The 12,833-nt window shown below is 34.6% G+C and overlaps 1 protein-coding gene across 2 annotated transcripts; it reads right to left on the bottom strand.

The window, feature by feature from the left end:
* Window positions 1-2,999: 2,999 nt before the first annotated feature.
* Window positions 3,000-5,192, bottom strand: LOC125869119 (uncharacterized). Of its 2 annotated transcripts, XR_007446779.1 has the most exons (4): window positions 5,034-5,192; window positions 3,690-4,249; window positions 3,524-3,579; window positions 3,000-3,422 (listed from the first exon to the last, which is right to left on the bottom strand). XR_007446779.1 is itself a non-coding variant. In XM_049549680.1 (2 exons), exons 1-2 carry the CDS (start codon window positions 5,136-5,138, stop codon window positions 3,890-3,892), a joined length of 465 nt encoding a protein of 154 aa, XP_049405637.1. In that variant the 5' UTR covers window positions 5,139-5,192; the 3' UTR covers window positions 3,588-3,889. The 2 variants fall into 2 exon arrangements, 1 of the variants encoding a protein (XP_049405637.1); XM_049549680.1 differs by lacking the exons at window positions 3,000-3,422; window positions 3,524-3,579 and having other exon boundaries at window positions 3,588-4,249.
* Window positions 5,193-12,833: the final 7,641 nt, after the last annotated feature.

The following is a 12,833-nucleotide window of genomic DNA, read 5'->3' as shown; positions in this document are numbered from 1 at the left end:
CCCCAGCCTCCAGGCGTCGTGCCACAATTTTTTATGTTTTCGACAACAGTAAGAACAAACATAGATAGGAAGGATTCCTTTTTTTGTAATTGTTTATTATTTTGGGGGACTATACAGTTGGTATAGTATACATGTTAATATATAGAATGTTACCATTATCAAAAAAGAAAAATGACTATCTCTACAACTATTATTCAATTTTTATTGCTTCTAATCAATTTTAGTCCTCCGCATTTAACTTATCAAGAAAAACAATTAAATCTTGTGCATTTTCCCGTAATCTCTTCAGATAGGTCATTCGAAAACAATATGCTTAAGAGTTAAGACAGTTACTTCATCAGTATAACAGCCAGCTTCTATTACGGGTGAATAAAGGCACCAATGACTGACATTCAAGGACTGTTTGATGACCTGCTGTAGAGATTTTCATATCTAATATCAATAGAAGTGCTCACCTGTTAACTGTCCACGATTACCCAGAGTTTCAAGTAACAGTATTCCAAAACATCATTTGAGACGAAATTAGCTTGAATGAAGTTTGCCCTTGATAATAATGTGTGTTGAGTAATGGCTTCATCCAAATTCCAACCAGACAGAAACAGCCTGTGTCGCTACTTGTCCTTTCCTCTCAAGTAGGAAATTTGGCATTCTGTTGAGGCAAGTTGTGAATTAAGAAAGTACAACAGAAACGATGAGTAAAAGCTGGAAAAGGAGGAAAGATCCAGATAACAAATTCTCCTATTCCTTATATATCTTTTGTTGCAAAGAAATTTGAGCAGTAGAATTGGAGCTCTGTCAATTAACCAAAGCATTCAGACTCCTTTTCTAAATAAACTAAGAGAGATAGCCAAAAACCAAACAAACTTAAACTGCTAGCAGAACTTACAATCAGTAGCTTAAGTAAATTGGAAAAAAGACACTCATGCCATCTAAAAAAAACGCATGAACAAAGGTAGCAGATAGGACTTAGCCAAAGAAAAAGGTAGCAGATAGGACTTAGCCAAAGAAGTATTCTTCACAAAGATGAGCTTTCCAAACAAAAATGACAATAAGAAGTGAGCAGCCATGACTCAAGTTGGGAACAAGAATATAATTTCATGTTGGCATTATGGACAGCAACTCACTACTGATTTTAACCCTTGAGGCATTGATCAAACTAAGTAAAGAAGACATATATTGAAGAAACCATGTACCAATTTTAACAACTATAGAAGCATACTAAAATTGAAGAAAATCAAAGCCAAGAAGATGGCTATGCATACACTATCCTGCATACTCGCAATCTATCGAAAACAAACCAGAAGTTGGCATGAGGCTTGCAGAAAACTCCAACAGGCAAAGAAAGGCATATTCATTTATTTAAAATAACAAGAAGAGGATAATACAAACTCACATAAAGCATAACATGCAAGACTAAATCAGTTTTGAATAGAATCTGGCCCCAAAACAATAAACTAGTGTCCCCATATTCCAAAATATAACACCTTAAGAGACAAAGAGGGTAAACGATATACAACAAACTTGAAGAGAAAAACTAGAAACAGAGCAGCTGCAATCTGGAAAAGGGAAACAAAACTCACACACCGAAATAGACTCAGCAAAAACAACCAAGTGAAAGGAATCAAAACGAGCAGTAAAGATAGTAAATAAACTCAAAATTTTGACGTCTTGATTCATTCATCCAACTAGAGGTAGAAGAAGGAAACGTATGACGTCGAATACTAAGCAATAACATAAACTCAACGATATTCAAGAAAGCAGATTCGAGAAGGGAAGCCACGAAACAAACTCGAATAAAGCGGCAGAGAAACACCAGCATTAGATACAGAACAGCAAAAGACTTAAATATTCCCCTCTCCTTTCCCCTTCTTCTTTAATGGTTTAGGGCACCTCTATAGAGGACCCCATCAAAGATTGTTGTTACGTTCCTTCCAACCTCCTCTCTTCCAAACCCCTCAAGTCCAATTTTTCCTTTTCCTTATTGCCCTTTATTGATCTTAATTTCTGCTTCTAGGAATCTGCTGCTTCTTTGTGCAATTAAGGTGCCAGTGTCTTAGTATAGAACCATATAGACAATCTTGCCAGACTATTGCATATAGGCAATCTTGCCAGACTATTGCAAGTGTTGGTATGCGAAACAACAATTTTTCAATTCCCTTACACAAGTATTTATTCCATACAGGGCTCACTCATATTATACACAACAATATCAATATTAAGAGAAAAACCATGTTGATATATGCGAGACCAGAGAATATAAATGGTAAAAACTCATAAAGATTGTTTATGCCTCTTATACAACTTAATCAACTATATCTTAATACAATTTTAGAAAAACAATAAATCAAACTAGAAAATCACCTGTCTCAAAGATGGTCCTCCACACAAGGCCAAAGCATTGTCCTGGCAAGAACGAGGAGTTTCAAACTGTTTGATATCAAGCGTTTTGTTAGTAAACCCAACTTGAAAGTAAATACTCCCACCCCACCCCTGACTCGGGGTCCTACACATTTAACTTATCAAGAAAAACAATTAAATCCTGTGCATTTTCCCGTAATCTCTTCAGATAGGTCATTAGAAAATAATATGCTTAAGAGTTAAGACAGTAACTTCATCAGTATAACAGCCAACTTCTTTTACGGGTGAATAAAGGCACCAACGAATGACAATCAAGGACTGTATGATGACCTGTTGTAGAGATTTTCATATCTAATATTAATAGAAGTGCTCACCTATTAACTGTCCACAATTACCCAAAATTTCAAGCAACAGTATCCCAAAACATCATTTGAGACAAAATTAGCTTGAATGAATTTTGCCAACCTTCTTAATAATGTTGTTGAGTAATGGCTTCATCCAATTAGATAGAAAGTAATTCTCTGAGAAGGCTACCATCAATAAATTTCACAGAAAATTGGCATTGTGTCGAGGCAAGTTGTGAATTAAAAAAGTAAAATTAAAACGATGAGTAAGACCTAGAAAAGGAGGAAGCATCCAGATAACAAATTCTCCTATTCCTTATTTATCTTTTGTGGCAAAGAAGTTTGAGCAGTAGAATTGTAGCTCTGTCAAATCCAGTCAGAGAGACAAGGCAAGAAACAATGAGTAAACCAAGAGTCCATGAATAAAAATTAGAATCTGGAGAAAACAATTTATCATGATCTTGCTATGGGAACAATACAGAACAATTTACTCAACAGAAACGTGCCTGGCTTGGAGAGTTACACTCTTGGTCCTGATTTGAATCACTGGCCTCGAATACTCCTCGGGGAAGAGACCGGAGATGGTCTAGATTACCAGCTGCTGCATTTATTTCAATCATCAACATCTCAACAACACCATTTTCAGCAAGAAACACCTCTTCTGTGGCAGAGCGAAGATCAGCAGGCGTGCTGTCGTTCAAGTCAGTCTGCCCCTATAACCTAAACAAAGCAAAGTTTCACCACACCCAGACAGTACCAAAAATTTATATCAACATTAAAACATAAATATATATATATATTTATATATAACTGTCACAAACCTGTCTACATGTTCCATAAATGGAAATAGCACCCAGCGTCTAATCCATGCATAATCCTGCTCATGAAAATGTGTCATCTTAGTGGATACACCATACTTCATACTTCTATCACTTGGATACTTTTGCATAGTGGGAGTCTGCATAATGCACAAAAGATAAGTCTTACCCTTTGCGTGCCATTTCCAGAGTAGCCAAAGAACATGACACATACTGTTCCAGCAACACGATAATTGAGGAGCTTGTGTTTCTGAATCAAGTACAATTGCCGGCCAAGCAGGACAATGTCCCCAAACTATGTCACCTGAATTAAAACCCTCATGATCAAACCTATAAGCTCTCCTCCCTCCCTCCCGCTTCACCATTGCATCAGTTCCACTTAAAATCTATAGCTTCATCAAACTCCCCAACAAGCGTGTCGGCATCTCCCAATCGCTCGTGTAATGATGCTAATGTACTGCGGGAAGTAGAATATTTCCTACTATCTAATCGCTTTGACCCATTATACCCAATTTCTACTGTTCCATCAGGCGAAAACACACAACATTGGTAATTTACCTTGTCATCCACACGCTTCTTAGTTCCAATTTCACGTTTGGCGTTTTTCAAGCTACCTTTTTCTCTATACAGATTAAATTCAGGGTCCAAAGTTGATTCTTTTACAGTAGTTTTACTCTTCTCTTTCTTCCAATTATCGAGAACAGAGTCATTAAATCTAGACGGAAGTACCTGAAGAGACACAACAATTATTTATTCCATGAAGGGCTAACTCACATTTTACACAACAATATCAATATTGACAATTACCGAAGAAAAGAACCATGTTAAAATATGCGAGACCAGAGAATATTGTTTATGCCTCTTAGACAACTTGATCAAGAATACTATCTAAATACATTTTTAGAAAAACAATACATCAATAAGGATGGAACTTGAAAATCACCTGTCTCAGAGAAGGTCCTCCACACAAGGCAAGAATGAAGAGTTTCAATTTTTAGAAAAACAATATATCACAATTCCTTACACAATTATTAACCCTAATTAAAGGTTCCATCATCGGAAAGAGAGTAAGATTTTACAGAGCTTGGTAAAAGCCCTTGAGGAAGGCTGAATTTTGTGAGGATTTAGTAAATAGTTGTGTTGGGGTTGAATGAAGTTTGCCAACCTTGATAATATGGTGTTGAGTAATGGCTTCATCCAACCAGATAGAGAGTAATTCTCTGAGAAGGCTACCATCATTTTTATCTTTAGTTAACATTAGCTAAGGGAAACAACAATTCTCTGAGAAGGCTACCATCATTTTTATTGCCCTTTACAGACATTAATTTCTGCTTCATTGTGCATTTTGGGTGCCAGTGATTAGTTTACAATATACACAATCTTGCCATACAATTTTTCAATTCCTTACACAACAATATCAATATTAACCCTAATTAAAGAGAAGAACCATACAACTTGATAAAGAATATCTAACTACAATTTTAGAAAAACAATGAATCAAACAGAATGTAACCTGTCTCAGAGATGTTCCTCCACACAAGGCCAAACAAGAATGAAGAGTTTCAAACCGTTTGATATCAAGCTTCTTGTAAATGAAGCTTAACTTCAAGGATCTCATTCACATTTAGCCACACCAAGAATCTCTTAACTTCAATTCCTTCTAAGTCAGTAATCGACCAAGACTCAGTTACCTTCTCAGCGTAATAAACCAAATATTCGAACTCTACATAACCAGTAAAACTTCAAATGTTCCATCATCGGTAAAATCCCTTGAGGAAGGTTGAATTTAGTGAGGATTCCGTATACAATCGTGTTGGGGTTCGTGGGTAAAGATAGGGAAGAAGGAGCTGAGAGGAGGGAGAGGAGATTGAAACCTCCATAGAAAGAGAAGGAAGAGAAGAATAGCGAAAACGCCCATTGTTCTTGTTCTTATTCTTGATGCTTCAATAGAAGGAGTGAGTATATATACCATTAGCTGTATACTGAAAGGAGGAAGAGAAGAAGAATAGGCTGTGAGTGGTTGTACATAACGCTAAAATACTTGTACGATTAGCTTCTTGGAAATTGAACGTTGTGGGTCAAATTCAAAAATTTCTATCGTGTCTTAATAAAAATTACGTTCAAGTGGAATAAATAAAAGTATTAAAAAATATCTGACTAATATTAGTTATTAATCTTACTAAATCAAGAAAATATTATTTAATTTTTTTCTATATTATCTTTGAGACTAGTTCTTTTTAAAAGTGTTCATATTTGTTTGTAAATTCCCAAAAAGTGTTCATAATAATGTTGATTGTGATGTGTAGTATTTCTCAATTAAGTTCAAACTTGTGGTGAATTTGAATCAACCAATCAATCAGAATTAGGGGCGAACCTACAGTGGGTCAAGTGATAACACCGTATATATATGTATATTTAATCAGTTCAAACTTGTGGTGAATTTGAATCAACCAATCAATCTGAATAAAAAGGTAAATGATTAACAAATATAAGATGGAAGAAATAATAATTGATGTTAAAACAAATGTCATGTATATAGTGTTAAGAAAATTTTAAAAAAAATGTTAAAACTAGATCAAACTTTATTTCTAAAAGGGTAAAGGGTCAAATATGCCTCTAAACTATTCGAAAAGGTCTAGATATACCCTCCGTTTAAAGTTTGGCTCACTCGTCCCCTCGCCGTCCAACTTTTTGTCTAGATATGCCCTTATGGGCGTTAGTTGGTCTGCTAGACATATCCAGCTCATTTTTCATTTCTTTAAATGCCACATGGAATTGTCATGTCATTTTGACTTTACCTCATGACATTTATATGAAAATGGAAAGGGATCAATTATGCCCCTAAAAAATTCGAACCCATAAACACCTAATCCGACCCATAAATCAAACCCCATTTTAAATAAACTACCCGACCCGTTTTCAACAATGTTGTTTAAATTTTTATTTTTTTGGCAAATCCTGAAAATCAGTAATTTATTAATAAAAACTATGAAAAAAATAAAAAATTAACGCCAAAAATTCACAAATAAATATTGTAACCTTAAATTCAACAATTTCAATAATTTTTTTAATTTTTATTTTTTTTCAATAAATCCCAAAAATGAGTAATTGATTAATAAAAAATATATAAAATTAACACCAAAAAATCACAAAAGAAATATAGTAACTTTAAATTCAAAAATTTCAATAATTTTTTTTTTTTTTTATTTTTTTCGGCAAATCCTGAAAATGAGTAATTTATTAATAAAAAATAAGAAAAAAATGAAAAAAAATATAAAATTTACACAAAAAATTCACAAATAAATAGAGTAACCTTAAATTCAATAATTTTTTTTAATTTTTATTTTTTTCGATAAATCCCAAAAATGAGTAATTGATTAATAAAAAATATGAAAAAAAATATAAAATTTAAAAAAATTGTTGAATTTAAGGTTACTCTATTTATTTATGAATTTTTGGCGTAAATTTTATATTTTTTTCATATTTTTTATTAATAAATTACTGATTTTCGGGATTTGCCGAAAAAAAATTAAAAAAAATTGTTGAATTTTTTTAATTCAAGGTTACTATATTTATTTGTGATTTTTTTGTGTTAATTTTATATTTTTTAAATATTTTTCATATTTTTTATTAATCAATTACTCCTTTTCGAGATTTACCGAAAAAATAAAAATTTAAAAAAATTGTTGAAATTGTTGAATTTAAGGTTACAATATTTATTTGTAAATTTTTGGCGTTATGAGGACCTGGTCGACTTGGAGGGTGCCATGTACGAGACTGCCAGACAAGCCTCTTTGAGAGATACTTCCATGGTGGGCTCCAGTGGAGCCAAAGATGATGTGGCACCGGGCAGTGATGCTCAGATAGAGGGAGTTGTGGATATGCAGACTTCACCTAGGCTTAGCCTGGCAAGATGATTTTCTTACCTCCTTCTTTGTCATTGTTTAGACTATTTCTATTTTTAGTTGCATTTGAGGACAACTGCATTTTTTGTTGGTGGGTGAGATATTTCCATACCTACCTCTTTTTTGGGCTATTTTGTTGTGAATATTATGCTTTTATGAAGTGAATAGTGGAGCTTAATTGTTTATATATATTTATCTTGGTTGTGGTATTGCGGTTGTTCTTAGCTTGTGGCCCATTGTTTTGATGTGAAATCGGTTTTGAACTAATTTTAAAAATTTTGCCACCTCTTGTGTGTGATTGTGGATGTTCTTGTACAAATTTGAGTGTCAGTTGTGATCAATATCGATGACTTGAATAGTGCTCTTAATTGAACAAAATGAATGTGCGGCTACGATGAGGCAAACGAAGTTACATAAGCAATATGTGAACTTTGAGCATCTTGTTGTGACTAGCCGATTGTCGATGAAGTCTCTTGTGATGAACATTGCACGCTAGCTAGAAAGTGTGGAGTCATGTTTGATAATTGTATCAATGCCTTGTGTGGAGAGGTTGACTTGAACATTGTGTGATGACACCTAGAATTTTCCCCGTTGGTCCGATTGATAGAGTGATGCAAACAATTCAAATGATCTTAGGAAATTTTTTTGAAGAGTGAGCCAACTTGACATTATACCTCTTTGTGGTCAACCTTGTGAGATGTGTGACCTTGTTTGGCACCTTTTGAGCTTACTCTTTTCTTGGAAGAAACTTGAACAACTTTGACCTCTTTGACACATCACCTATAACCTTCATGAAGTTTTGGTTTGTGTGAATAACCAACTTAGGCCAAAAGCCTCAGTTGGGGGTGTGGTGGAAAAGAAGGAAAACAAGAAGTGTAAAAAAATTCCCCCTCCTTATGGACTGTGTTGAAAAATATGGAACCTCTCCATGTAAAAAAAAATGAAAGAAAAAGACTGAAAAAGAGAAAAAGTTGTGAAATAAAATTGTGAAAATAGCAAAAGAAATGGGGTATCCGGTGATTCATGTCTAGTTGAATAATGGGGTAAATTATAATCATGTTTGAATGTGAAAGAGAAGGAGAAATCGATTTTCAAGCCACACTTCATGAAGGTAGAAGCCACTAAAGCCTAAATGATCATACCTTGACACTCAGCCCCATTACAAGCCTTGAAAAGACCTTTGTGATCTTGAGTGAGTTGAAACGCATGTTGATTGAAAAATAAGGGCAAGCCTATGGGTGAAGTCATGCATGTGTTCATCTTTGTGAGTGTGAGAGTTGTATGTGATTCCGGAATTTTTACTTGATGAGATTTTTTTTGTGAATGTGGAATCATCTTTGTTGTGATGGCATTTGAATATCTTTGTTGAGTTTGAACTTGCATTTGAGGCAAACATTATGAGCTTGAGTACAATTGATGATGGTTAGTCACAATTTGAAACTTTGAGTGCACAATTGATCATTGTATGAGTAGTTTGAACCTTGTTGTGTGCATTTATGTTGAGTCTTATGCAACACTGTTTGTAGACATCCTTGTTGAATTGACTGATCTTGAGTTTTACTTAAGGACAAGTAAAACTTTAAGTTAGGGGTGTTGATGAGTCCGAGATTTCAACTCATTTGGGCTTTGTTTTGATAGCATAAGTATCCTCAAATACCCAAATTATCCTTTAAACTGATGTTAAAGTGTTGATTTGCAACATTATAGGCTAAGGATCAAGGCCAAGACACTACTGGAACAAAGAGGAACTAACAAGCTGAAGAAGTGAAGGAAAAGCAATCATGGTGATCCCTAAGACCACTCGGCGAACCGATGAGTGGCTCTTCCGCCCGCCTAAAGTTCCAGTGTGCTAGCCCTGGGGAAAAAACCAAGTTGGCGATAGAAATGGGAAATCGTTGGATCATCGATTGGTTCCGCGATAGCAACTTGGATTGCCTAAAGTTACAGGACCTGAAATGCTGAAGATGAGTGCCAAATGGCGATGAAGGAGAACAACGGGTGCATCGCCGAACCACTCGGCGAGGCACGACTTATACCGCTGAGTGAACTTTCAGGCCAAAGTTCAGTCAACTATAAATTGGATTTTTAAAAGAATTTGAAGGAGTTCCCAGACAATTATGATTCCCAAGTTTAGAATTAGACTTTTCTTTCAAATTTTCCAATTTTTAGCGTAACTTTGAGGATTCGGAATTGGGTTTTTGAATTTGACGATTTTAGAACATTGTAGAAGCTTGAAGACTATACCCAGTTGATGGCCAATCGTGTTGGTAACGATTTTTACCTTTTTATGATGTCTAGCTAAAATCTCAATTCTTGGGGTGTGATCATGTGATTGTAGGCTGAATTAGCTTATGTGTATTGTTATTTACTGATTTTAATGCTTAATTGAAGTGGGTTTAATTGTTAGCTGTGTTATAACCTATGAATTGTAGTTGCAAATGCAATTTTAGTATAGAGTTCTGAGTTTGCTTGAAAAAGAAATTTTAGAACCAAAGCTTTCGATTAATGATTGTAGTTATCGGGTTGATATGGGTTTGGCTTGAAAGAGTAAACTCTAAATCTGATTCTACCCATCTAGTTCGAGAGAGTGGATGAATTAAGGTGTGGGTTTTTCTTATTTGCTTAGCTTGTTGATGTTCGAAAGAAATCGCTTGATTAGTGGTAGTTGTTCTAGAGAAAATTACCATCATTATAGTCTAAGCCTACCCATTGATAATTAGCTGTTAGTTAGTGAATTCAATTACCCATATAGTGAAATTTGCCTATAATCGATCACATCTCGAGAATCCCTCTCTACATTATTATTTCCTCTGTTTTACTTGTGTTGTAGTTGATAGTTGGTTATCTAAACCCCCCATTTGACATTCGTTGTCACCCCCTTTTGATTTATTTATTTCTTTTCTGTAATGTATATTCCTATAGCCGAATAGATCACGTTTACAACTTCATAACTGAAATTTAGACACGTACCACTCCCTATGGGTTCGACCCTAACTCTTCGTTGGGTTTTATACTACTTAACGATTGTTTACACCAGAACTGGATGAGATGCACTTGAAACGCTAATTAATGAGCTACGTGATGATACATCGTCTTGCCCACGCTGCCAGAACTGTCCTACACCTTGCCGGTATGTAGGACTCCTCAACTAAGTGGATCCACTAAGCTATGCTTAAAAGCATTAAGGAATCATCTAAAAAGTATGACCCTTTCTACCCACGTTGGCTACATGTTTTATGGAGTCTTGAGTTATTTGAACGCGTCCCCATTTCTGTGCTCAATACTACTCTAAAAAATATACTCAGCTAATATGTTTAAAATCATAAATCTATTTGTGGTTTGAGATTATTACTCAAAATATTTCTCTTAAAAGAGATGTTACTCAAATTGCTCAGTTCCCTTCTCTTTTAAATGTGAAAACATTTTTACTTAGGAATACTTAGTTCCCATATATTCATTTTGAAAAAATGAACTCAACTCTACTCTTGTGCTCAAGTCTTAAAACAAGTTTAGAAAAATTTGTAAAAGACTTCTCAAAATAAAGTTCAAGCCAAATTATGGACGTGAACGATTCAATTAAAGGTTTTCAATAATCATACATAGAACTCAATACTCGAGACTTAATAACTCAGAACTCAAGAAATTCAATGGTAATACTCGTTTCAAGAATGCTCGACTCAGAGGGTTCATGCAGAATTATGAGCATGAACTACTCAACTCAATGAGTCAAAGATACTTCTCACCTCCAGACTGCTCAACTTATAGTGTTCATGCGGAATTATGGGCATGAACTACTCAACTCAAGGACTTCATAAGTAACATGTAATAGTCCCATGATTAAGAATATAATCTCAAAAGGGTTAGAAACTCGATACTCAAGACTTAGAACTTGAAGATACTACTCCTCTCAAAGATGCTAAGTTTATGAAGTTCATGCGAAATTTATGGGCATGAACGACTCAACTCGAGGGTCTACATAACAATATGGAACTCATGTATACACATCTTCTCATTCTCATACTTATTTCCTCAAAACTTAGTTTAAAACTCAAGTGTTGGAAACTTCTCAAGATTTACAACTCAAAATAGGGTTCATGCTGAAATATAAACATGAACAAATCAAATCAAGGATATCAATAACAATTGGGAAACTCAATAATCAGGAATAGAATTTTTAAAAGAAACATGAACTCAAGAACTCAAAATCAACTTATCTAAAGAATACTCAAATCTAGGGGTAGAATCCTAGATTTCTCTTTTAGTGATTTGAAAATAGATGTAGGGCGTGAGGAAGAACTCGTCCAACACTATGATAGTCTTACATACCTGGAAGAACAAGTTTCTTGAAGAATCTTGAAGAAGAACTTGATTAGAAGCCTTGAAACCCTAGTTTGAAGGTAAATNCTTTTAGTGATTTGAAAGTAGATGTAGGGTGTGAGGAAGAACTCGTCCAACACTATGATAGTCTTACATACCTGGAAGAACAAGTTTCTTGAAGAATCTTGAAGAAGAACTTGATTAGAAGCCTTGAAACCCTAGTTTGAAGGTAAATGATCAAGAAAACCTTTCTTGAGATTCTTGAAATCTGTATGGCCAATAATTATGATTTTCATTAGTGATTCATAATTGAATGGAGGAATTTGAGTTGAAAAAAATGGAATTCTTGGAGAAAGACTTACCTTGAAGAAGAATCTTGAAAAAGATCGAAAGCATCTTGAATGGAGTTTTCTACTTTGATTTTTCCTTAGGGTTTTGCCCTAGGGTTTGAGAGAAGAGAATGATGGATTAAAAGATGAAAATCTGATTGTTTTGAGCCTTTTATTAGTCAAGAAATTCGTTTAGGGTTTTTTTGGAGGTCAAAAGACAAAAACGACCCTTTTTAATGTTTTTGCGTCGACTAATTCGTTACAGCAACGTATCAGGTTACTAAAATGGTCATAATTTTTTTCTCAAAAATTGGATTGACGCGAAATTGGTGGCGTTGGAAAGTAGATTCAAATACCTTTAATTTGATAGGTTATGGGCCACATAACTCTTTATATTATAAGAGATATGGTCGTTTGAAGTTGACCCAAGTAGAATCTTACATCTAAACTTAATCGATAAGGAAACTTCAAGAATATATATCAAGAACTCATCAAGAAATTAAATTGCTCAATATTTATGGATAGATTCGCAAAATAAACTCATGATTGGCGTGTGGGTGAACAAATGTAACACTATGGAAGCTTACATACCTCAAAGAACTAGGTTCTTGACGAAATCTTGAATTTCTTGAACGAGCGCTTGAAACTTTTAACTTTTTCTCCTCTTGAATCTTCTCCCTAAAACCCTAAACACTTTTGGGGATGAAGGAAACTGATTCTAATCAGCTTAGACCCTTAATTGGGTGTAATTCGCGTTTAGAA

The sequence above is a fragment of the Solanum stenotomum genome, chromosome 1 (genome assembly GCF_019186545.1).
Source record: "Solanum stenotomum isolate F172 chromosome 1, ASM1918654v1, whole genome shotgun sequence".
NCBI lineage: Eukaryota > Viridiplantae > Streptophyta > Magnoliopsida > Solanales > Solanaceae > Solanum > Solanum stenotomum.
The sequence above is the reverse complement of the archived record's forward strand: the minus strand, read 5'-3'. Positions and strand labels throughout refer to the sequence as shown.